Source organism: Halichoeres trimaculatus, unplaced genomic scaffold, assembly GCF_033239565.1.
Source record: "Halichoeres trimaculatus isolate MK-OKI-2021-1 unplaced genomic scaffold, fHalTri1.1 fHalTri1_scaffold_4, whole genome shotgun sequence".
Classification (NCBI taxonomy): Eukaryota; Metazoa; Chordata; class Actinopteri; order Labriformes; family Labridae; genus Halichoeres; species Halichoeres trimaculatus.
In genome coordinates, this window is record NW_027437182.1 from 3824505 (window position 1) to 3851318 (window position 26814).

Here is a 26814-nt window from a genome sequence, read left to right on the forward strand (position 1 = left end):
GTGTGAATGTTTACTGCTGCTTGTTACATTGTGTGTTTACTCAGACAAAATATTTCATTGTTTTGAAAGCTGAATAAATGTTCAGAGGACTGGACACGACTTGTTGTAATAGATTTCTTTTAGTTGCTCAGAAATTGCTGCGTTTCACAAAAATGTGATAAATATATATTTATTTAACAATCGGCCTGAATATCAGATTGGAAAAATCGGCTATGCATATCGGCATCGGCTGCCCAAATTTGGAAAGCATCGGCATCGGCATCTGCCCCCAAAAAACCCATATCGGTCAACCTCTATGTATGATCCTAAAGGCCTCCTGGTAACTGGTTAATGACTCTGCCCCGGTCAAATCACACAGACTGTGTGTCCAGTCCAGCACCTTACAGGACCCCAACAAAGTCTTAGACCAGAGAGTTCCCTGGATTCCCACCATAATTATGATCCTCTCCTCGTTCCTCAGCTGTAAAACCTCAAACCTGTTGACTCCTGCCCTGGCTCTGCTCATTGTTGTCAAGATAAATACCATCTGATTTGGATGGCTCTCTTTTATTTTGAAATTCAGCTTGATCTGCTTGTTGCAAATTGATGTGTCCCACCTCCAGCATCCTGTAAACTGAGGAAGCTCGATATCTGCTGTGGAGCAGGGAAGCAGCTGGACCCCAACAGAGCAGATCCAGTGTGAGTTGACACATTGATTTGAGTAGAAACCTGTTTGATCTGGTGCCATGATGGAGCAGAGCAAGGTTGGAGATGCATCTGGTGTATTTTGTATAACTGTAATGTTTTCAAAGAAGTAGGTTTTACCTTCATACATCCACAAAGAGATGTAAAAACAGATAAAAAGTGATGAGTTGAAGCTGATTCTGACCCAGTTTTTGATTCACACGTCTGATTTAAATGCTGATCTAACTGGTAACCTAAAACCACGAGGCGTGACGTCGATGCAGGAGGTAAAAAAACTGCAGTTCCTTAAGTGTCCACTTGAGGCTGGCTCTGGAAGTACAAGAAACTACACACCCAACCATTCAAAAACCAGATTTATTTCTCTCACTGCAGACATATGTGTGCTGAGATTTTTAATGACATTTATACACCTGCGAGTGAAGGTCATTATTTCCAATATGGCTTCAGACAAAAAAGGCTCTTTAAAACTCTGCTTAACAAACAGATGTGTGATGTCACAGAGGCTACATCCATGTATGGAACAGTCTATTAGCTGCTCCTGTTGGCTAAATTTCTGTCTTGTTGGAAATAGTGGTCAGTTTGCACATGCACGCACGCAGCCCGGCATTTTCAAAAATGCATTTTCATTTTAAAGATACTTTTGTCCACAGGCACCAGTAAAACCCACCAGGAAGTTCGTCTCAAAGCATGCCAAACCCAAATTTGTCAGAGTTCTTCAGATGTGAAACCTGCTCCAGCCAATCAGAATGAACCCCACTCATTGAGCTGTAACATTTGAGAACCAAGAACTCTGTTTCCCCGCACCTAAAGTCCTCCTGGTTACTGTTTTATTATAACTTAGTTTGAACGAAGTCTGACAAACTTTGACCGACTAAAAACTAAATTTATCAAGACAAAACTTAAAGCTTACTGATCAGAGGGTGTGCAGAGGAGGAGATACACTTATTAGACCAAGTAATGCCAAAGAAAACACCACACACGAAACCGAGAAACCAGAGTTTTCCAAAATCTTTATTTTTGCCAAAGTTTACTGAAAACATTGTTTTTAATGACATAAAACTGCAGTTTGTGTGGATGAAAGGCCTAAACGTACAATAAATTATGTGTTTTCCTTAGGGATGGGTTCCTTTCACATGTGAATTGATACGATACTGATGCCCAGCACCTGGCAATTGGTAGAGGTACTCAACGGTACCAATTTTCTGTAATTTTTTGTGTTTATGTGGTAAAAAAATATCAATTTCTGTAATAAGAAAATCTCAAACTTCTTCAATTAAACATATTTATTCTTCATTATATGAACTTGTAATGCTGTGTTCATGTCCAGCATGGAAAATAACCTACTCTTCCACTCCCTCACAGTCACAAGGATTCATTTAGGTACCTAAACATGGTACCTTTTGATTCTACATGGATTAGTACCCAGAACTTTTGACAGATAAATAAAAGTACATAATTCGGTACCCATCCCTAGGTTTCCTAGATAAATGGGTATGTTATAAATTCTGGACGGTAATCATCTGTGATCAGGGTCAGGTGTGTGTAGCTGCTCTGATTCAGAGCAGGTGTGGGAACCTTATCTTTGGCTCTAGCTTCCTGCGCTGACTCATTGTCTCAGTATCAGGTAGTGAGATAGTGAGAGTCAGTTCAAGCACTCTCTGTCTTTCAGTGTTTCCTCGTATTTCTGGTATTTTCTTGGAAAATCTGTTCCTTGGCTTCTTTTCACCCCGGCTCTTTCTTCTGTTCAGCTGCTACACCTGCAGTCTACTTCTACAAAGCTTCTACTTTTTAGTTTCTGTTGATGCATCAGAAGGTGATGACTGTAGTTTACACTTGTTGCTGAAGCTCTTCAGCGTCTTTCAAAGGAAACTTTGACGATCATCGAAGCATCGTCCTAATTTTATATACTCAAGTTGTAGTTGACGATCAGACCATTTAGTGTGGGCTGTCTTTCCACAACATCATCCATACATCTGCACAGTCTATCCTGGACCAACTGGAGCACCTAAAATCTGTCATACTTTGGAGGCAGACGTTGTCTTTTCTCAGAACCCATCAGACTTTCTCTGTGACCCCTGAAACGTTGGTCCTGACCTCTCAGCTCAGAAACCAGGACCCTGCAGCTGCTTCATGCTCTTCCAGACGCGTTGAGTTTGTTCTCAGGTACACGCTGCAGACGTAACATGTTTGATGTTAAGCTGCAAGTTCAACTTGTGTTTGGCCTCACTCACACTCAAGAATTCAAGCACTTGAGCACAGATACAAACACAGATACAAACACAGATACACAGACCTCGCTCGGATCACTTTTCAGTGATGAAAATGTTGCAAAGTCATACGCACACAGTTAAAAACACTCTTGAGCAATGGGGTAAATGTTTGTCCTCCCACGCTGCAGTGTCCAGACTCCAGCAGCGTTTACTGTAAGGGATGTTATGACACATGGGGTCATTGGGTAAGCAGTGTGAGGAGGGAGGGTTGGTGGATTGGAGGGGGTCGGGGGCAGTTGATTTATCATTAACCCTGCAGGGAGTCCGGCCGGGCTGCGTCATCGCTCTGATGTCCCCTGGGCGGCGTCTGACTCAGGCTGCTTTAGACTTTGTTTCTGCTGTAAACCGACCGAAAAGGAGCGCTTCCGCTCGCTTATCTCAGAGTGTCGCTGCTTGCACATCATCACTTCGGGACGGGACGTGTTTGATCATATCAGAGAGTCCAGCAGGTGGTTAACACACACCAACACACATGTACACACGCACAGATAGGCTGCTGTTCGTAGTGGAGTAACGACGTCCTTTCACAATCAGCATGAATCACAAAGACGAGGAAGAAAGAAGCCGACTGGTTCATCATTTACTCGCTGAAAAACACAACCTTGATCCTTTTTTTTTTCATGTCAGGGCACCATCTTGTTGTGTTGCCATGACAACCTGTCACTCAGGATGTTGCACATGCCACAACACTTCCCAGCTGCTGCTACGCTACACACACACACCCACACACGTTTTCACATCACTGATGAATGTTTTGAAGTCAGCTCTTCCTGCGACAGGACCTGAAACATCCCCCTCGCACTTAACGCGACACAGAAACACAAATATTGACCGGAGCTCGAGTTTGGTCATCTTTGTTCATAGTTTATGTTTTGCATTTCTTTTTGCTGCCCTTTTTTATTCCCCACATGTGAAATCTGTGTGTAGGAACCACTCCTGGCCTGTGTACGGGGGTCGCCATGTTCTGCAGCCAGGGGAAGAGGTCAGAGTTGTGGGATGGTCAAACAAACTCAGGACTTTGACCTGTTGGGTTGGCTCGTGGCGTAAAACTGATGGTCAACAGCAACTTGTTTTTAAACTGCATCAGGAGAACTCATTATATAACACACCGGTTGTCATAAAACACTGCTTTGACAACAAACGTACAGTTGCTCTCAAATTTATCCCACCCTAATTGCAAATCGTCAAAATTGAAAAACTTCGACAAGGTTAAGGATTTTATTTTATGGGTCAATGAAACAAAGCTGGAACTGTCAGGGCCTCAGGATCAGAAGTATGTCTAGAGGAGGACGAATGGAGCACCCTTCCTGCAGTGAAGCATGGCAGTGCATCAGTGATGCTCTGGGGATGTTTCGCTTCTTCTATGTGGTGGCAAGATGGATCCAAACAAGTATCAGTAAAACTTCAGAGAAAATGTCGTGTCATCTGCAAGAAAGCTAAAGTTTAGGTGTTATCGGACCAAAGCTGACCTCAAAGCCCCACAAGGCTCGGGCGAAGAAGTCCGGGAGAATTTTGAAGTGGACGTCAAAGTCACCACTGAACTGCAAAAAAAAGTATATGGTGGGGTTTGAAGAAGGTGGTTGGAGCACAGACCCAAAGAATATTAAAAAAGTGAAATCTTATCAAGTGTTCTTGTCCTATTTCAGTAGAAAATGTCTTTTTTAGACTTAATATGGGCCACATTCACCTGACCAAGAAAAGAAAAATGTCTTAAGTAATTTAAGACAAAATGAGGTCTGAATTGCTGTAACAAGTAAGAAAATCTGACAATGGAACAAGAGAAAAGTTACTTAAATTAAGACATTATTCTGGCAGTTTTTTCTTCTTCCATCTGCAGATTTTTTTTCACTTGTTACAAGCAATTCAGACCTCATGTTTGTCTTTAAATAACCTCAAATAAGACATTTTTTCTGGACTGACCAGTTCAATGTGGCTCTGCTTGAGTGTGATAAGACAATTTTTACTCAAAATAAGACAAAAACACTTGATAAGGTTTCAGTTTTTTGCAATGTGAGGAATAATCTTATCATCTTTCGCATTTTTCTCAAACTTCCTTGATGGAGTAGTGCAAGTGAGATGTTTGTAACATATAATGTGCCCACCTTTCAGAGGAACTTCATGTATAAATTCATGTGTAGACTGATAGAGTCAGACAATGCGCTGACCATGGCCATAACTGCTATCCATCTATCTATCTATCTATCTATCTATCTATCTATCTATCTATCTATCTATCTATCTATCTATCTATCTATCCATCTACCCATCTATCTATCTATCTATCTATCTATCTATCTATCTATCTATCTATCTATCTATCTATCTATCCATCTATCTATCTATCTATCTATCTATCTATCTATCTATCTATCTATCTATCTATCTATCTATCTATCTATCAAGTACCAAAGATACTCGTCATGAAGGGGTTGGAAAAATTTTGATAACTCAACAAACTCACCCACACCCGCTCCTCATCATCTCTGTCCTCCAAAACCTTCACTGGCTCCCCATCTAACATCAAATACAATCCAAAATCCTCCTCCTCACCTATAAAGGCCTACATCACCAGGCTCCTTCCTACCTCTCCAGCCTGTTCCACCACTACACCCCTTTTAGGGGCCGTTTATGCGACAACAGTTTTGGGGTGAAACGCAAAAGTTTTGTTGTGTTTTAGCCTTGCGTTTACGCGGAAACAGCGTTTCAGCCGACCTAAAACGCAAACTTTTGAAAACAGCCTCCACAGTGGTATTTTTCTGAAACACTGCTGACACCGTTGCTGTGTAAACAGCAAGCCGGCGTTTTCAGTGGAAACGCTGATGTCACACTCCACTTCACGCAACTGCATGCAACAGGACAACAGTACCCTTGTTACGATCGTCATGATCAACCGTGTTGAGCTTGTGCTGCTCAATCTGCTGAATCTGTGACTGTCTTTCAACAAAATGTGCATCTGTTGCTCCACTTCTGATCTTAGCATTCACCAACACACCAGATGATCAGCTCAACTCTACTTCGGTGGAGATCTACCAAAAGCTGCTTCTGGACAAGACAGTTATAGCGCCGACTACAGGCCTGGCATGCTTACTACATTGTTTTCATCACCTTTGAATGTATTTTGTTTTCTTGCTTTGCCTCTTTTTCACTCATGTCTTGTTACTGTGTGTTGTTTTATATGATGTTTTTATCCTCTGTAAAGTGTATTTGACACAGTCTCAGCAGATATCAGTCAAACGTTAAACATGAGTCTGGTTCTGTCCAAGGTTTCTGCCTGTTAATTGAAGATTTTCCTTGACATTGTAACTAAAAGGTTGCAAAGCTCTGTACTCATGGTGAGTTAAGATGAGATCGGACTATTTTTCTTGTCTTTATGTTGGGTTTCTGTTAAATAAAATTTTATCTAGACCTGTTAATTAATTGGAAAGTGTCTTGAGGTAATGTTTGTTGTGATTTTGCGCTATAAAAATAAAGATTGATTGATTTAAATGTCTAGAAAAGCGCTTTCTAAATAAAATGTATCCTTATTATTATGATTATACTTCAATAATAATTAAAAGTGCTGTTTTTCTTTGAAATTTGAGAAAACACTTCCAGATATTAGGTAATTGGTGCTGTTTAATTGGTTTTCATTTGTATTCTTTGCTAAACACTTCATTTGCAAATTGATTTTGAGCACATTTTTATTCCTTAAATGTCTTCAGATGAACATCTCTCACTGCTGACTTGACTCCAGAGACCTTAAAGTCCTGTTTAAGGCTGAAGAGCTGCTTACGGCATCGTGGTTTGAGGCCCTGAGTCACTGACCGACATGTCTACAGCTGAATTATGATTTAATTGAAACGACCTGTGATGTTATTGTTACCACATGGCTAAAGCTAACCATGACTGTGCTCTCGTTGCCAGATGTTTCTGAGCTGTCAGAGTAAGTTCAGACCCTCGGGATGTGACAGGTGCTGATTTCTCTTTGTTTGGTGCTGGGACGAATAGAACATTGGATCTTGACCCTTCATGGCAGAGTCCACAGGTGGACCTGATCACATTAAGACCGGTTCAGCAGGCAGACATGAAAACATGAGGAATCTGGAGTAAGTGGCCTAAATGGAACAGAGCCAGAGGTACATAAAAAATTGTATTGCAATACTTTAAGGAAATTTCTGATAATGATATTTATGATTAAATGGGGGAAAAAAAAACGTATTATCAGTGGGTGCTGCTTCTGAATAACAGCATTTTTATTGCACACACAGTATGGAAGCCACTTTACCAATCATTTCCCACTATTACACAAGCTGTAAACATAGTAAATAGGTCAGATCCAGAGGAAATCTGACATTTTGGAGGAGGAAAAGTTAATCTTGGAGGTAAAAAACATCATTCTATATGACACAACACATTCTTTCTATAAGGACAGCAACAGAAAGGAGAAGGCATGGACTGAAGGAGCTGGAGTTTTGGGAGGGCCAGAGACGCATCCAGTATGAGTTGGCACTCGCCCTAAATCCTTGGAAATGCACTGTGTGGTGCACACACTTTATGTGTGAATTGGGGGTAATGCTGATACAGGGTTCGAACGTTCAGCTCAACCACACGTCCGTCATAGAGACAAAAAATCCACAGATAATATGTATTTTTTCTGATATCCTAGAACGAGTTTCGATGCCTCTGAAAATAGGTCATTGCCAGTTGGCCGTGAGTTTTCGACCGTCGTGACGACATGAGGATCCTTTCTTTTTTTTGGAGTAATCTGATAAAGCAGCTCCTCCTCTGTGATGTCAGTTAGTCACACAACCGCCACCGAGGGATACACCCACCAAGAGCCGACTGACTGAGTGCTGGATGCAGGGACTCTGCTCTGCTGAGCAGCTCGGCTTTACATGGTGAATTATCAGTTAAAACACTGTAGTTTTAGCAGACGTCGTAATACTTGTGAGACTGTGATATTTGCATGTTTGTTCTGACATGCACTGTGAACCTGGACCACAATAATGCTGCAGTAATAACATAGTGACGAACTGACGGTAGAGGCGATCTTTAGACGACACTTTCAGCATGATGGATAAAACAGACAGAGAAAAGTGAAGGAGCAGGATGGAGCCCTGTTATAGAAATAGTTTATTGGTGAAGTCTGCCTATATTTCCACGTTAGCCGGTTAGCTTGTTGTGTTAGCCTGTAATGTTACGGTAAATGAGCTTCGCTGTTTCCTAAACATTGTGCCCACTAAATCAGGGCGTTCTGAACAGAGGGGCTATGAGAGCCTGGAAACAATGCTGCTGTGCTTGATTTATTGGCTTTTTGGACCAAAACATGCTACTACCATTTCATGAAGACATCAATGATCCAGATTAAACTGCAGAAAAGGAGCAGGATATGGGAGCTTTAAATTAAACCACACTTGCTGAAATCTTTCTGTTACCGTGACTTCCTTTGGGTCTTTATTGAAAACAAAAGACTTAATTTGGTTTTAGACGCCACACGAAGGATGTGACTTTGACTCGTTGGAGATTTATTCATGATCTCAGTAAACTCCCGCTCGTCTGTTCCCTCTTAAAGACATCTGGCCTACATTAATCTCTCTGCACAAGTTTGTTTTTCTCTTCCAGTTACACTCTTTACGAGCGCCTGAACAACAAGAACAAGTGTTTGTTATCTCCAGGTCGTACAGTATCAGCTCCCTGTGTGTAAACACACTCGGCTGTCGTGTTTTTCTGGTAGCAGAAGTGTTTATAACACCAGCGTGAGGCTCCTCCTGACAAAGCGTTGACCCCAATGTTGATGCTTACATCAGCTCCTCTGTTTTTCTACCGTTACGTAACTTTATAAGTTAGATGGCCTCTCCATATGTTTGTGTGTGAGTGTGTGTCCAGTGTGTGTGTGTGGCTAAAACAAGCACAGGAAGAGCCCTCTTACTTCAGGGGAGACACCCCCTCTGGCTTTATTTTTGTAACCTTAATACGTCAATATCATCGCAGTGCAAACACTTAGTATAAAATATCATCTTTAACAAAATTTACATTCACATAAAACATCCCGATAAATACATCTCCAACAAAAGAACCGACAAATATCGTTCATCTGGAATATATCTCTGAAAAAGACTCTACAATGTACAGTAATAGCGAGTTATACCTACATATAACAACTGAAACCCGTATCATACAGTATGAAAATATCCAATTTACAGGAAAAATATTGTACATGACGTCTTTCCATCAACTTTCCATCAGCGTTTAAAGCAAAAGTATAAAAATCCTCTTTTTTTAATCTCTCTGAAACTGAAAGTAGGCGTTCGAGCTACTGAATAGACTTTAAAATCTATTTTAAATATGAGAAGTACAACATTTCAGTCAGGTTATAGTCGCTCAGAAAAAATCAACACTGAGTTACAAAACTGTTCAGGAACAGCTGAAAAAACACAGGCATTCAACAACAAACCCAAGAAAAGAAAGAAAGAAAGAAAGAAAGCAAAACCCACGACAACCGTAGCCACACATTCAGTTGTGCTACGAGAAAAAGTTTGATATGTTTATGAAAATAGGTTGGCACATTTGAAAACCAGCTACCTGCAGGAGCGGGGAGGAGGAGGAGGAAGAGGAGGAGTGATCCCTCCCCCGCGCCTGATCTTTAAACCATCCTGAAAAATGTCCTCAAAGTGTTCTTTTGTTCAAAAACTCAAGAAGAAGAAGAAGAAGAAGAAGAAGACACGGGTCAAAAAGCACCTTACATTCAAGAGGACCGCTGCTGTTAGCGCATGCATGAGGACTACATTAAAACAGAGTCACTGCCGCTCGGCCTGTGCTAGCTCCATCAAAGCATGCATGCTGGAGCCACAGGCTTGCAGGCGGTGCATGCTGGGACAGATTAGAGGAGAGTTAATGGCTGTGGTTAGCCGTACTGTGAGTAGCATGCTGTACCATAAAATAAATCATCTGGGTTTGTACGAGGAAGCCAGACACCGAGGTTTGGGTGTCTCCTCATAAACAGCAGTTTTTCTTCTCTCCACCAAAGCAGCTTTTTAGTTCATAAAAATAGTAAAACGATAGAAAATAGTTCTTATTATTAAACAAACACGCAGAAAAGGTTTCCTTTTTTAAGATATACCCCTGTGAGGAAGGAACCACACTCGCACAATACAGAAAATAAGTTTCTAGGTCATGCACCACAGAGTTACAGACTGGTGTGGCTAGCTACACACTCTATTGGCTACATACACTATCAGGTCAAAAAGAGGATCCAGCCGGCTACAGCATGCAGGATGAGGAGGCTGAGATAGGAGACGAACCGCTTCTTATTGCTACACTTTAAGACGAGGAAGAATCTGGAAGTCAAGCATCACAGGGAAACAGACGGCGAACAGGACGGAAATGCAGCAGTGGCATCATGCACTTAAAGAGCCCGAGCGTCTCTGCTCCGCTCTGCTCGGGAATCAAAACGAGTCCGTCTCATGTGCCGTTACAGGGAGAAAGTGAAGTACACAGAAACGCACCGCCAGCCTGGGAGCAATGAAGGCAATGCCCTGTCCTGTTTTGGCAACTTTGTACGACTAACTGCTGTTTACTTTTATACATTTGGCTTTAAAAACATGACACGCTCTGTGTTTGTCTTCAATAAATCAAGAAAGGATCCAAAAGGCAACAGAAAATGGCAAAAAAAGCTCATCGTGAGGAGTGATCGCTAAGGCAATAGCACTGATTTGGTTTTACACTGAGATAAAAGGGTCGGCTAAAGTCGTTAAAGGAATTTTCTGGACGCATGCTACACTGTTGGTTCTGTTTTGATGCATTTTGTTATTAAAGTTGTCGTGGATGCAGTTTTTAGGAGTCGGCTCTGATGACAGATAACAGAGCAACGTGGCTAAAGCATCCTGTACCCGAGTCTTTCAACAATCAGCCCACGTGTGCGAGAACCTGATCAGCCTCAGGACTCCGGACCCAGTCCCATCAGGCGATCCTCGCTCTGCGTCCACAGACTGTAGCGGCTCAACGAGCTCTCTCTGCTGAGGCGAACTTTCCAACTTGTGTCCGTGTCAGCACCCGTCATACCGTGGCTGTGGGGGCAGAGGGCAGGTACCTGGTGGTGCTGGTGGACGTGGTGGGTTTGGTGGTGCTCGGGCTCGGGGTCCTGATGGAGGCGTAGGTGGTGACGGTGGGTCCGGGGCTCAGTTTGGTGCACACGCTGCCGTGGTTGAAGGCGCTGGACCGCCGCTCTGAGCTCCCAGGCTGCTGCTGCTGCTGCTGGCTGTGGACCGGCCGGCTGCCAGGCCGACGCCCCTCCAGGAAGTACGTGAGCATCTGACCTTTGCCCTTTACGCTCACCTGACCGCGGCAGATGAAGGTGTAGTAGTCTGTGATGAGGCGATGGACATCCTCCGTCACCTGTAGGAATCCCGAATTAAAGAAGCTCAAAGTTAAGTCAAGCCCGTTCACACATGCTCACATGCATGACATTTTCTAGGTGTTTCCAGAACATTCAGACCCTGATAGGACTTCCTATTTACACATGTACCTCACACTGGAGGAATTATCTTTATCAGACGCTGACATATTACTACATTCTTCGGTTTAGGTTAAGGGAAGGTGGCTGGGTAGCGTGTGCAGAAAAAAGAAAAGTCTTCTTGTAATTCTATCTGGGATGTTACAGGGATGTTTGCAACTTTTTTAATGTGCCTAAATTTTACTGAAGAGCTGGAAGAAAAAAGTCTGTGTGGAGCCAGTGGGAAAAACTGTTTGCATTCACACATGCAAGTCAGTTTAGAAATTTTCCAGACTTTGGAACATGTGTGAAGGGAACCTTAATGTGGATTTTAAAATATATATCTGTATTGAGGTCCCTACTGCTTTAAACTCCTTCACAAACTCTCAATGAAATCTACCGTATTCCTTGGACTATAAGTCCCTCAAGAGTACAAGGTGCAAAATGCGGCACTCAGAGGAAAATAACGTATGTAAGTCGCACTGGGCACAAAATCCAAGACCAAAAACATACATTTAATCTTTAGTCTTTAAAAGGATAGTAATGTCATAACCCCCAGAATCAGAACCAGAAGATATTTTTTTGGAGCGGAGTGGGACGCTGCGTGGTGGGACTTAAAGCGAGGAGCGACGGAGGCGAACACCTTTGGGATTTAGGAGAGGAAATTCTCGCCAATCCACTCAACTCACATGCTCAGGTAGACGGTAATGTTTACTTCTTAATTCATTCAAGTAGATATATAAGTCATACCTGACTTTAAGTCGAAGGACCAGCCAAACTATGAAAAAAAAGTGTGACGTATAGTCCGGAAAATATAGTAAGTAGGTGTTTCTGTTTTACATTTAGAGACAACTGTCTGATTAGACTCGACATGAGCCACAATCACCTGAAAACTCAGAAAAATGTCCTTATTCAAGATATTAAAAGACAAAAATGCTTCCTGGATTTTTTGTAAAGAGTAAAACAAAATCTGCCAACAGGGTAAGAAAATCAGACTTCTTTAATATTTCACTAACGATTCATGCAGTTGTTTGTTTTCTGATATAATGAAATGGGACAGTTTCCTGGTCCTGTCAGATGAATGTGGCTCGTATCAGGCCTAACGAAACATTTTCAACTACAAGAAGACATATACATGTGCTCAACAACTTCTATAGAAGTAACCTTTCACAAGGTATAAGTTGAGCGATTTTTCTCAGTGATATCGGTTTATTCACACGTCCTTTTTGAAAATCTACAGAAAATCAACCGTTTGCTCTAGCTCAATTCTGTAAAAACAAGTAATTTAACACTCTTTACTGCATTAAACCAGTTCTGAATGATTGATAAATGTCTTGTATTTAAATCAAAATAATTTTTTGAAAATTTCCTTCCATCTTCCTGGTGTCATGTTTCAGCTTGGGGCTGCTCTGCACCAATCAGCAACAGTTTGTGTGTTCAGAGCATGTTAAACTGAGAATACTTCACTTTTCTTTGATCCAAGACTTGAATTAAGTGTTTTGTACATAGTTCCCCACAGTTTTTAGCCTTTAGCCCTGGTTCTCCTGACCTCATAGAAGTATAGAAGTTCATACTGCAGTGAAAATTGAGTCCACATCGAGTAAAAATGTGAACAGAAGCAGAAACCGTCCTAAAAATCAAATCAGCTTATCTTAGGTGCAGGACTGTGTAGATTTTGTAAAGATAGAACCATAAATCTTTTTTCATGTGTTCCTTATGCCTCAGGGTACCTAAAAATGTGTTGTATATATTCCCACCTTATTTTTAAATGTCTTTTAATGTAATTTTAATGTCCTGGAATTCAAATTCTTTATTTTGGGACCTTAAGCAGATATGAGATTAAAATGGGATTAATTAGATTAATTAATTACAAATCCTGTAATTAATTAGATTAATTTTTTTAATGGCCTGACAGCACTAATGTATATATTTGTGTGTGTGTGCTCTAATTACATTTCACATTTCTTTTATATATTTTTTACTCCTCTTTTATCTCCTCTTTTATATCTCTTCCATTTGTTGTTTCATTTTGTACAGCACTTAGTAGCATTGCTTTTAAAAAGTGCTATGCAAATTAAGTTTATAATTATTATTATTAGTAGAAGTAGTAGTAGTAGTAGAAGTAGTAGTAGTAGTAGTATGCTACTGATACATCTACCTCTCCAATATTTGTGCACTGTTTTTAAATCTTTTTTTTTTTCTCTGTAAGGTTGTGACCATGTGTTGAGAGGAAAGGGGAATGCTTGTGTATGTGAGAGTGTATGTATTACTATTTAAAGATGTACAGATTATGCACGTACTACCCCCTACAGAAATGTGCATGTACTGAATTTTTCTAAATGTTTTGCTGGCCAAAGAAATTCAGCAAAAAGATTTTTAAAAAAGCTTGGATGTCAGTTTTTTAAGTGTAGTGTTTCACGCTGCTCATCCACGTCTGAGCCAAACTTTTTGGAGCCTCAATGGACTCTGAGGATGAAATGTGCCCGGGCCCAGTGAGTGAGGTAAGGACTGAGACAGATTTTGGATTCCTACATGCTACATGGTGCCAAAATGTACGAATCAGAGAGGGACACATGTTTGAGGATAAATAGTTCAAGAAAAACTTCACCATGTGCTCAGTGCAACTATAATTTAATGTTTTACTTCTCTGTTTAGATGTTTTTTTTGGGGTCTTTTAAATCAGAGATGTCTGGTTTATTTGTCCCATACAAATAAGGATCAAAGGATAGAGGATGTTTCTAGCTCAATATGATTTGAGTGACACATGACCTGACTGGTCTGCAGCATCATACCTGTATCTTCCCCTGTACTCCCGTGCTGTCCATCCTGCTGGCCACGTTCACTGTGTTCCCCCAGATGTCGTACTGAGGTCTTCTGGCTCCGATCACTCCTGCAACAACTGGTCCCACGTTGATACCTGGAATACACACAGTGCAAGAGAGAAATGAAGGCTGAATGTAACCCCTGCTGCAAGATGAAACTTGACCTGGAGTTAGCGACTGCCCTCTGTGGTGCAATTTAAAGATTTCTACAATGCAAATAATGAAAACAACAATGAACTCCTGCAGCATTGGGTTAGCACGTTTCAAGTTCATTTTTACAGGAACATTTCCGGATGTTTTAGGTCAGAAGATCGGCACATGCAGACCCAATAAAACCAGGCCAATGTTTGTTTTTTGTTCTGACTGGAAAGCCAACATAACTCAGATTCCCAAAAGTGGCGTTTCTGCAGAGAGGGTTCAGCCAAAAACACAAACATATGCAGTTTTCACACATGGAGCCCCTCAGTCTGCAGACAGGATGGCATTGTGTACACCCGGCTGTGCTGGGATTAAACACGGGCTCCTGTTGCAGGCTCCCCACAGGATACCCAACACAATGGAACCCAGAACTTCAGGTCTCGCTGTGACGAGCTTCCTGCAGAGGAGCGCTCTTTCTGTGATGCATTTCCCCCAGAACTTACCGGCACTGAGCGTCCGCGGCGTCCAGTGCAATAGGTCAGCAGCTCCCAGAGTCGTGTTTATGTAGAGCAGTGTGTGCGTCTGTGTGTTTCTGTTTTTACTCACCCACTCTCAGGACAAAGTCGTTGTATGACTGGTAGTTGATGGCATCCAGGACGTCGAACATCTCGATGGCAAAATCTGACACTGTGCATAAATGAGAGGTGATGGACTTCTTGGCCTGTAAAGCAGGAAAACGACACATCGATCTATGCACAGTTACAGAGTGATATCACACTGTTTACAAGTTTCTAATCAAGAAATTAAAGTGAAAATTTTATTACAGGACAGTCGTCTCAGAGTTTTTGAGGGTGGCTAACACTAGCAGAGCTAGCACCACTGACTTCAGACCTCCCTTCAACTGAAAACTCCTCAGAAGAATCACATGATGTTGTGACTGGTCGGTCAGCTGATACACAGAGGTTTGGTCGTCTTAACTGAAGCAACAGGATGACCAGAAGCGCCGCATGCTAACAGACAGGAAAGGCCCCAAGCCAGAAGAGGGCCCCAGAGAGCTGACCAAATTTGAATCACCACAGAGCAGTAACAACGAAGAGAGTTTATTTTATTTGGATCAGCTCGGTTTGACCTGCTCCTGCTGAGTCCTGCAGTTAAGGACACCTGCGGCTTGTTACTGAGCTAGCAGGCTGAAAATAGAGAAAGCTAACTTACACAATACTTTTTCTACAGCTATCAAATGAAAACTATGTCCAGCTAAACATAACTGTCAAGCCAAGAATGCTAACTTATAGAATTCATAGGCAATGAATTCAGATAATTCACTTCTAGGATGGAAGTTGTTGTAAGCTGTGTGTCAGTGGTGTTTATATTTTTTCTCCATGTGTTTTCAGTAGCTTTATGCTTCATAAAACTGTATTTATTTATGTCCTGTTCTTTGTTGTAAATGTCAACATAGAGCCATTAGGGGGGTTTTAGCACAGAGGTTAATCTTCTGTATTGGAACCATGTTAAATCATATTGCCTCTTATTGACTAAATAATGAAGTAGTAGAAGAATAGTGACAAGGAACGTTCAAAAGTTTACTTTGAGGAATTCAATTTAATGAAAACAGCCTTTCAAGATGGCATTAGCGCGTTGTTATTATGTTTTCCTTTCATTTTTTTTTTTGTCGTGTCCGATTTTTTATTTTATAAGGCTGTTTGACACTAGCTGGAGGGGCCCTCTGTAAATTTTTGCCACAGTCACATTATATTACACACTAAACATGAATCCATCACTCTGTCCATCACTCTGGCAGCATTAAAGCCTCCTCATCCTGGTTAACCATCCTCTCTGCCCATTTCCTGATCTCCACAGCCTCCTTTTATCCAACGCTGGTGTCTGTTTCACTCTGACTAGATGTTGTGTTGTTCTCTCTTGAAGTGTTTTGAAACGAATGATCTGAACTTTTCCTGGTCATTTTTTAAATTCTCTATTACATTTATCAGTGTTTGTGCTCCAGATGTTTCTTTCTCACGTGCTTTACTGTCTTCTCTTTTTTGGTATCTCAAACATTCTCTTTTTGCTGGAAGTCCCAAGAGCAGGGACTAAACACTAGGGTGATTGGACCTTCTCGGGCTGGGCCCAGGTTTTGGAATAAGCTGCCCCCTGAAATACGCACCACCACTGACTTTGGGCTTTTTAAATCCAAGCTTAAAACCTAATTATTCAAACTGGCTTTTAACACACAGTAATGGGCTGAGATATTCCTGCCATTTTTATTGTATTTTAACCATACTGAATTTGAATGGTTGTGTCTTGATTTTAATGGGAAGCACTTTGGTCACCTTGTGTGTTGTAAAGAGCTCTACAAATTAAAGTCGATTAATTGATTGAATGTTTCACTGATATATGTTTTGTTAAAATTTAAGGTATGAAATTCCAAATTAACATTATTATTCTTTTAGAGTCACACACCTGAGATGCTGTTCTAAGAGTGTCGTACCACAGGGGGCATGGTCATCCCTCTGCCTTAGGTAGGCTGGCCAAATCTCTATAAATCAGCTGACAGATAATTCACAACGACATCATGTGACTCTTCTGAAGAAGTTGCAGGAAGTTTGAAGTCAAAACATTTGGAGGTGTCAGACCAAATGAACTTTTTTGGACTGTGTTGGAGTAGTTGTAAGACAATTTGTCTCCTGAAAAACCGTGGGAGACATGAGATGACATCTGTCACCTGTGCTTGTTCACATCCAGGTAGTAGAGCAGTGACGCTTAGCCAAATCCGTCCAGGAAGACTGTGTGCTCACACTCATATGTTGCCTATACACACTCAGTCCCACTCATCAGCTGACCAAGAGCGTGTCAGTTTTTATTTTCTATTCAATCACATCATCACAGCTTTATTTGTAAGCCAATCATCTCACGGCTTTCGAAGTTAAAATGCTGTGTTTCAGGCTCACATTACAAATCTCCTTCCCCTCCCATTGCACCTCAAGTCTTCATCGTTCAGTTCTCTAATCACCAGCCCCACAGTCCTCATTAAGTCATCATGATCCGGCTTACTCAAGACTTCTTTACCACCACCAGAGGATATTCATAATTCATCACATATTGTTATTGCTTGATGGAGTCTGACCTTTGAAAAAAAACTCTTACATTTATTAGAATTTATCTGTTCATAACTATAACTGGTGTATCAGCCTCTCCTGATTGGATAATAGAATCATTGTAGGAGCCATTCACTGAAGCTACAGCCCCAACTAGTGGTGGGAGGCTGAGTTACAGCTTAGACCAAGGATCTCAAACTCGTGCCATGGAGGGCAAAGAGGCTGCAGGTTTTCTTTCCAACCAAGAACTTCACCAGTTGATTTCACTGATTAGTCCCTGCTCTCTGCTTAAAGGTGAGGTCATCAGTGAAATCAGCTGGTGGAGTTTTTGGTTGGAAAGAAAACCTGCAGCCTCTTGGCCCTCCATGGCACGAGTTTGACATCCCCAGCTTAGACTGAGCACTTCTGCAAATATTTAAGGGAGTTTCAGATTTAGAGGTTAAAATTTGACCCTGAAACAATCCTAATGTAGATAAAACCTACAGCCAGAAAAACCTAAACATTTTACATAACACAATAATCTAAAATTTAATTTATTTAGGATTATCTGTCATCTTTTTGATCGTGAAAGAGCAGCTTTGAGATGCAGGTTGTAAACATCCAGGTTTAATCTGCATTTGTCCTTTTCATTTTGGATTGGGACTGGGTTCAAAGAAGCAATGTTTGCATCTCTGCCAATCAGTAAGCATTTTATTTTATATTACTTTATATTTATATTTTTATCACTGAAACTGACCAGATATGGGCCTGTCAAGTCAGTCTTAACCCTTCTGAACCCTAAGATCTCCTAATAAAGGGGCTCCAAGGTTTCTCCACAACAAAAAGCATAAAATGAAGCACTTGTAATTCTCTGAGCCAGTGACTTAAATATGAATACTGGCACCTGTGAATAGATTTCACAAGTGTTCCCTTTTTTGTGGCAGTCATTTTTCTAGCAGGGACCCAAAATAAGAGGCCAGGACTTAAAGGGTTAAGCGTGATGACACCGACACAGTCACATTATATTACACACTAAAACATGAATCCATCACTCTTTCCTTTCTGCTGCCAATAGGAATACGTGGTAAAAGGATAGACTGGAACACAGCTGGATTGTCCAGATCCAGATCCCTTTTGTTCACTCCTGTACACGCTGTTACCTCCAGACCACAAAATCCCACGCCGCTGTTTTCCCCCCAAAGTTAAACCACGTCTGTGACTGTAACATTTGCGTAAAGTTCTGCAGCAAAAAGCCTCTTTTGTTTATCAGCTTTACAGGATTTCACCTAAGAAACTTTATGAATGTGGAACATGCTGACGCCACAGAGGCCGGTAATCCCTCACAGAGGATTTACAGAGTGAAACGTGACAGTGTTCTAAATATCAGCAGCCAGAAAAGACCTACCCTGAAATAGTGCACTCTGAACTGTTTGGGAACATGCTAATACCCTGCAAACACACACCAAATCTAATGCAGGGTCTAAATATAGCTACGGTATGTGTACCTTGGAGGCAGTTGTAGGAACCAGCCCTACAGCAGCCATGTAGGTGCTGCCGATGGTCTTGATTTTCTCTATGTCTCTGTAGCACTCTTTGTCCATCAGCTGGAGGAGGAAAGACGAGAGACACAGATTAAAAGAGGAGTGAGACATCACTTTAATCATTCATATCTCGTGTTGCTCATGTTTGCAGACAAATCAAAATGTAATGAACTATTTCTCAGTTGTCTATCGAGTCGTGGCCAGAGCGTCATCATTCAGTGACTGAACGCTTCAGGCTGTGATTACGGATTCACTCAAGCAGAAAGTCATCTGTTAGTAATTCCTGATTCTGCAGAACTTTCCCAGCCGCAACCAGAGCTTATCATGTTGCATCAATAAACAGAGTCCTGGCCACACTGTCATCTCTGGAAATGACGTTATCGAGGTCACGCTGCTGCAGAGTTTCCCCCAAAATTCCCCGAAGGCAGACGGGCCGAAAAACCTGTGAGAAAAAACAAATTAATCCAGATTTACGGTGACACGATGAGTCCACTGACCTCATCAAAGTCTGCGATGATCTCATTGAGCAGACGCAGACACTCAACGCCCATGTTGTTCCCGTCCAGCTCGATGTAGAAGTCGTTGAAGTTGGCGATGGAGGCGAACAGCACGCCGACCTGAGCGTAGGACTGGTAGTAGAGGTCCTAAAGGAAAAGATGAACATACGTCAGAGGCCTGATTTAATCCTAATCTGGCTGCACTTAACTGAAAAAAACAAGGCTCTCAGAGAGGCAGGACTGACTTCTAGTTAGGAAGTGTGTTAGTTGACCTAATCCAGTCATCACATGACTGAGGTTCAACTCCACCTGCTGGGGAGGGGCATTAAGGTAAGGGGACTTGTTCATCCAGCAGGAGTCTGACGCACAGCCGTCTAAAGTGGTTTGGAAACTGATTGGGGCACATCTGGGGCGCCTCCCTTTAGAGGTTTTCAGGGTATGTCGGAGACCCTGGGATAGACCAAGAACCGAGTTATTAACTCATCGGGCTTTGGAAAGAGGAGCGGTTGGAAACAGCTGCTCAGAAAAGGAAGATAGCGGTCTTTGCACATTGGTGCGTCCACATTTGGGCCTCAGATATCATCTCTTACTTGGTGCTTGGTTTTGACCAATCAGAACAAGGTATTCACCACCTCCAGTGGAAAATATTTTAAGGATATTTTTTTTAAGTTTTATATAAATATATATATGTATATATATATATATATATATATATATATATATATATGCATTTAATTGGAAAGTAAAGAGGAAAGTGGAAAGAACAGGAAACAGGGCAAGAGTGTGGGATGGTATACAGGGTAATAAAAAAATAATCAGAAAAAAATAATTAATTTACATAAATTAAAAATATAAATACATTTTAAATAATTTAAAATAAATAAATTAAATTAAATAAAAACGAATTAAATAATAAAATAATACAATTTTCCAGGATTTGAAAATATGGTTAAAAAATAATAAGAAAAAAATAATAAATTTACATTAATTAAAAATATAAGTAAATTTTAAATCAGTTTAAATAATTAAATTAAATAAATTTAAAAAAATAAATAATAAAATAATACAATTTTCCAGAATTTTAAATTATTTTACTGTAATTACCCCATAAATTTTTGTTTCATCACTGCAAAGGCTTTAACTGTTATTCCTCAGTCATGTTAAAGTTACAGCTTAAAGCTTGAGTTATACAGTAAACAACTGTAAAATATACACACTAAGTGAGTGTGAAAAGTTAATGGTTAATTACTTTAAAATTGCAAAGTGTGTATTAACAGCTCAAAAAAAAAAAGTAATCCCTACAAAGTCTATCTCCGTTTAAGTGGGAGACTTTTTATAGGAAGAGTCTGCTGGAATTTCCTAAAAAATAAAACTTCTGCCACTTAATCGTCACTTCTGAGCCACTACACGTGTGTTCATGTCTGTATCTGCCTCAAACCCTTCCCTCTGCCTGTATGTTGATGTTTTGGAGTTGTATCAGGATGTTTCTAGGCAGAGAGTAAGGCTACATACTGGTTACATCAGCCAATCACAGCACGCCCACTGTGCAAGTGATTGTGTATGTGGAAGACGCTAATCAGGGCAGCTACGCTAGTCGATGTAGCAAAGAGGAAGAAAGACACAACCACAGTGAAACGGAACGCCAAACAGATAAAGCTTTTTCCTAAAGAAGGGTGAAGCTTGGCTCGACTTTCACTTCTTTACCGGAACTTGGAGAGCAGCTTGGGATGATGAGCGAGTTAGCTTTTCGCTAACTATTTTAATACCCGGGATTAGCTTGTGCTAACATGCCAAGTCAGGTGCACGCCTTTTGGGTCTTTCCCACGTAGAAATGAGATGCTACAGGTGGTTGCTGGGCTAGTGAGTGTCTTTACAGTCACCGTCAGAGGCTGTGGGTGTGTGCTGCTGCTGGCACTGAGCCAAGGAAGAGGAGCCCACTATCAACGTTGTGTTTACTAACAAGTAAAGAAAATTCCCATAGACCCTACCTTTAGGGAAAATAAATTGCATTGTGGGTATTCTTGCTTCAGAAGTGTTATTCTGCACAAACTGAGCTCCACTGCTCCTTATTAAAGTCCATATTTCCAACTGACATCTAATTTTCTCTAGTGATGAAAAAAAGACCAAAATATTTTGTCCTTGCTTCAAAATGACATTTCCTCCTTGAAATCTCTTTTCTTGCTCATTACTTATTCACTTTCCATCCGTTTTCTTGAAGCCTCCTTGTTAAAATAATGCTCTCAGACTCCAGTCACGTAGGAGAAAATAAAAAGCTCTTTCAGCCATTTGTTTGTGATGTTTTTACATAAATGTTTGCAGCTCCAGGATTTGTTTGTGATGTGATTCAGGGCTGGATTTCACAGGGAAAGAACAGCACTAAGAAATCCGATTGGACCGTACAGCCACATGCATCACAGCTGCTGGATGGCGTCCAGATTTCCAGAGTTTTTGGTCCCAAGTCTGTCACATGTAAAACACAGATGTAAAGATTTATTTATTCCCCAACTCATGGAAAAAATGTGCGCATAAATGAGAAATTATTTTTCTCCACTTGACTTCTGTCGCAATGCAACATAAAACGTTTTCCAATCACGGCTGCAGAGGACAAACTTTGTTCCAGCAGCAGAGTCCCACTGTGCTGTGTTATGAATACAGTGTGTGAGTGAACTTTAGCCCAGAGGAAAGAGAGGAAGTCTTTCTATACACTGCAGCTCTGAGGGGGGTCACCAATGTGCCGGAAACATCCTTCCTGACTTCCTGCCCTCTGTGTTTACTAATCTCCGCCTCAGACAATCTCTGCAGCGTCTGATGCTCGGCTGTTACAGGAGTTTCAGACGAGACACGGTGCTTGTTTAACCCTTTCAGCAAGGTTGTTTTAAGACAACAAATCTGTCATAGAGCCAACAGCAGTGTGACACAGACAGAAAGTTTGACTTTTCTCCATTCAGTACAAACGTGAAATTCATGTTTTTCTTTTTAATCTTTCTGATCCAAAGTGCTTCAAATTCAGCAGAATCAAATCTCAAAGTCATGTCCCTGTAGTGATTCCCTCTTATTTTGACAAAATACTTTGTAAATGAAGGCAGAACACACCACCATCCAAAGGAACACAAGCCAGTTAAAAATTCCTGCTTTAAACCATTTGAAAGGATTAATACAATTTAATTTGAAATAGTGATTTAAAAAATAATTGGGTAGAGGTCTGTAGAAAGTTCTATTTACCTTTAATTTAGTCATACATCTGCAGTAAGTATGGACAGTATTAATGGCATTAAAATTAGCATCAGCAGGTAAATAATTGGTACTCATTGATACCAGTTTTCCATACTTTTGTGAGTTTATGTGGTCATATATATAATCAAATCTCAAAGTCTTTCAATTTAACACATTTATTTCTTGATATATAACCTTGCTGTGTTCATGTTCAGCATGGAAAATCACTTACTCTTCCACTCCCTCACAGTCACAAGGATGCGTTTAGGTATCAAAACATGGTACCTTTGATTTTACCTAAATCGATACTCGTTACTACAGACAGAATTCAGTCAGTACCTATAAAAGTGTCTAATCGGGTACCATCCCTAACTCCATGCACCAACAACAACTTGTCTGCTTCACTGAAGTATTTACAAGTGTTGAAACAGACAGCAGTAGGGATGTCCTGATACAACCTTTTTACTACCGATACAAAACTAATACTGCAGCCTTGAGTATTGGCGGATAGCGATATCGATCTGATATATCAGCATGAATCATACACACGTTTATTTGTTTCTTTTTCGTTGTATTTGAATGCATGCAAATATTTAAACAGAACATAACCCATGAATTAACAAACACAGACAAAAAAAAAGAAAAAAAATAGAAGAAAAACACCACCAACAACCAAGGAACCAAAGGAAATTGTCATTTGCATGTTCAAAAGGAGTGAGAGGAAATCGGAATTTATCTAGTCCCACCTCTTTTCTTTACATTAGAATTCAATAATTTAATTTACACACTTCCAAATAATAAAACAACAATAAAACTAATAATTTCATGAGCAAGATACACCAAATACCATTATTATTTTTCAATATGGAATGTTAAAAAAAGGGCTTAATTAATTGTTATTACTCTTACTTTTTTTTTTTCCTAATTTACTCCGTCATTTTTGTCTTAGTTTATAAGCTTGGTTGGAAAAAAAGTTGAGATGTCAGATATCCTGAATAAATCTTAAAATTTGACTCACATGTGATGTTCATTTTTGGACAAATATGTCTCCTAATATGGTCTGTAGACATCATCATCATCATGTGACTTTTTCATTTGGTCTGGTGTTAAAAAAGCAAACTTAAAATCAGAATCACTGCAAAAAACTGAAATCTTATCAAGTGTTTTTGTCTTATTTTAGATAAAATTGTCTTGTTTTACTTGACATGAGCAACATTTAACTGGTCAGTCCAGAAAAATGACTTGTTTCAAGTTATTTAAAGACAAAAATGAGTTCTGAATTGCCTGGAACAAGATAAAGTACCATGAAAAATTCGTTTGAAAATAAAATTATTTCTTAAAACGAGCAACTCTTTCTTGTTCCATCGGCAGTTTTTTTTTTTTAATTTGTTACAAGCCATTCAGACCTATTTTTTGTCTCTAAATATGTGGCACAAATTAAGCCTAAAAAGGCATTTTCTTCTGAAAATGGGACAAAAACACTTGTTAAGATCTCTTTTTTTTTCTAATGATTGAATCAGCACCCAAAAAATCATGAAAGAATGTAATCGGGAGAAGCCTTATTGGTCGTATTAAACTTCTCCAGTGCTGCGCCACCACTGAAAACTTCCACATGACAAGTGTTGCACTCGTCTTTTTTTGACTTAGACCAAAAATACTGCCACACAAACATCTCTCTTAGTCCTTGCTACTTTGTTAGCACTTTAGCACATGCTGTTGTCATGATCTTATGGGCTCTGCATGCTGGATCAAAGTTCTGGAGTGGAGTCTGGAATGGAGTGCTTATATCAGAGATTTTAGAAGCAGGATGAGATAATCTGATACTCCAATTTCCAATATCAGGATACCCCTAGACATCAGAGTAGCTTTTTGCATTGCATGTGAAGCACAGGCAAGCAGCAGCCTCCTACACGCCTGCAGTTCCTCACACATCCACATGAGGCAGGCTGCAGAAACCACATACACACCAAAACACATCAACATATTCACAGCCTGGTTCAAAACTCCAGTCAAACTGTTCATCTCAAGAACCGTCAACATGAAGCACCAGTGGAAACCCGTCAGAAAACTTCAGTCGTCAACATTTATCAGCGACCGGCCAGAGGTGAAACAGCTTAACAAGAAAATCACTCAATTCACTGATCTCGAGAACCTTTGACCCTCTGGTGCATTGTGGTCCCTGCAGTGGACATTTTTAAAAAATAAGTTTCTACAAAACGCCAATGGTTTCTGTGGTGGAACTGTATCAGTACATGAATTCTTATAAACCATGAAAAAAAAAGCAATGTTAGTGTTTTTAAAGACTTGATTTCTTCAGAATGTTAGAGAAAAAGCTCATCAAATTTAAAATATGCATGGTTAAAAATGTCTGAAAATATTGATTTTTTTTTTTGCAGTGCATAACATTTTTTTTAATGGAATTACCAAATATATATATATATATATATATATATATATATATATATATATATATATATATATATATATATATATATATATATATAATTGTTTTTTATTAATTTTAAAAATATATATTAATAAAAAATAGTATTTAAAAAATTATTTTTAAATTATTATTTTTTTACATCAAGTCCATGCTGTTTTATACTGAACGGTGTCTACTGGAGTAGACAGGTCTGTTACTTTCTGAACAAATCATGTATTTGAAAAAAAGAAATTGAAAACATTATTTTGATACCTTAAGAATGAAATCACTCCAAAAATCATGACACAGAATTCCACATTTTATGCATCAGAGGGTTAAAGAAGAATTCAAGATTGTTGTCAGAGTAAGAGTTCAAGTGAAGAAGAGACAGCGTCCTTAAAAAGGTGTTGTTCCTATTGAAGGTACGTTAGCATTGGGATCAGCCAAGTAGTTAAAAATAATTGTTATATTAGATCCTGGCTATGCATATTTACAGAAAGATCAGAAAGATGTTTTCTACACTAGAAACAAAAAGTAAGACGCAGCCTCAGTGTTTACAAACCAACCTCGTCCTCCTGACAGACCGTGATTTTCCCCAAAGGATGTATGTTTTCATCACTTCCTGATGCCGGAGGGGGGCAGGGATGTTGAGGAAGGAACCGAGATCAGTGGAGGGGATGTTCATCAATCAGTGGATACAGAAACACACAACGCTGTCAGCTCACACTTCCACTTTAACACCACAACGCGCGGTGAGGGAAGCTGAGCCATTGTCCCTCAACAGCTGAGATATTTTCCCACATTAACACCTCCAGGGCACGTCGGGCATTCCTCTGAAATACATCAAGCCGCTGCCTCGGGGTTCAGCAGCATCCTAAGAAGCCAGGACTGCCTGCTGGAGCTGTTTGGTGATTTATAAGTCAATAGCTGTAACAGTGCTTTGGTGCTTCAGTTGATCTACAGCAGCAGGAACTGTCGCTGAGATCGAGCTCAGAGCCTGAAACGGTGCAGCTTGTTAGAAATAATGACCAGAAAACTGAAGCCATCCCTTTTTATCACAGCCCGCAGAGCTTCATCATCCTCCATCATCGACTTCTCTGACTTTAATCTGTGTTTGCATGTCTGCAGATGCTCACCATGTTCCTGGGGTTGGACATGAGGAAGTGCTGAGCCACGTGAGCCGGCAGCAGGTTGAACAGGATCCTCTTGTTGTCCAGCTTCACCTTCTCCATGTCGCCTCTCTCCTCCTCGGCCTGGAGACATGACAGAGAGAACAAAGATCCTGAGTGAAACAGATGCTCTGCAAGATCCTTTATTGTGGCACAGAGGCAGGTGTAATTACTGCGTCTTATCACTAGAGGGAGATAATGATTTGCAAACAAGACAAATGTTCACTGTCAGTCTAAAAATAGAAACGTAAACACTCAGATCTACTGAGACCGGACAAGACTGAGCATGAACACAGGATTCAAACACAAGAAGCTGTGAAGGAAGATGAATCTGCACAGGCTGTCTCATCAGAAGTAAAGACTTTTCTCAAAGGAAGTGTCAGTTTCTGGTTTTCAGAGTTAGAAAAGCGGTGTGCTTCAATTTTCTTTGGTTTCCAGGATCATTTCAATGATGCCATAAGTTTGGAAATATAAAATCTGAAACCAGACTCTCAGGTGAACACAAACCTGTTAT

At 40.4% G+C, this 26814-nt stretch overlaps 1 protein-coding gene across 1 annotated transcript in view; it reads right to left on the reverse strand.

Moving 5' to 3' along the window:
- Nucleotides 1-8886: 8886 nt before the first annotated feature.
- The window catches only part of LOC141789453 (adenylate cyclase type 1-like), a 71082-nt gene continuing 53154 nt past the window's right edge, over nt 8887-26814 (reverse strand). Inside the window, exons 15-20 of the mRNA XM_074668859.1 lie at nt 26268-26384; nt 19494-19640; nt 18961-19059; nt 14991-15105; nt 14217-14341; nt 8887-11327 (exon numbers count right to left, since the gene is read on the reverse strand). Of these exons, the coding sequence (XP_074524960.1) occupies nt 10989-11327; nt 14217-14341; nt 14991-15105; nt 18961-19059; nt 19494-19640; nt 26268-26384 (942 nt within the window). The 3' untranslated portion in view covers nt 8887-10988. The remainder of the gene's footprint in view (nt 11328-14216; nt 14342-14990; nt 15106-18960; nt 19060-19493; nt 19641-26267; nt 26385-26814) is intronic.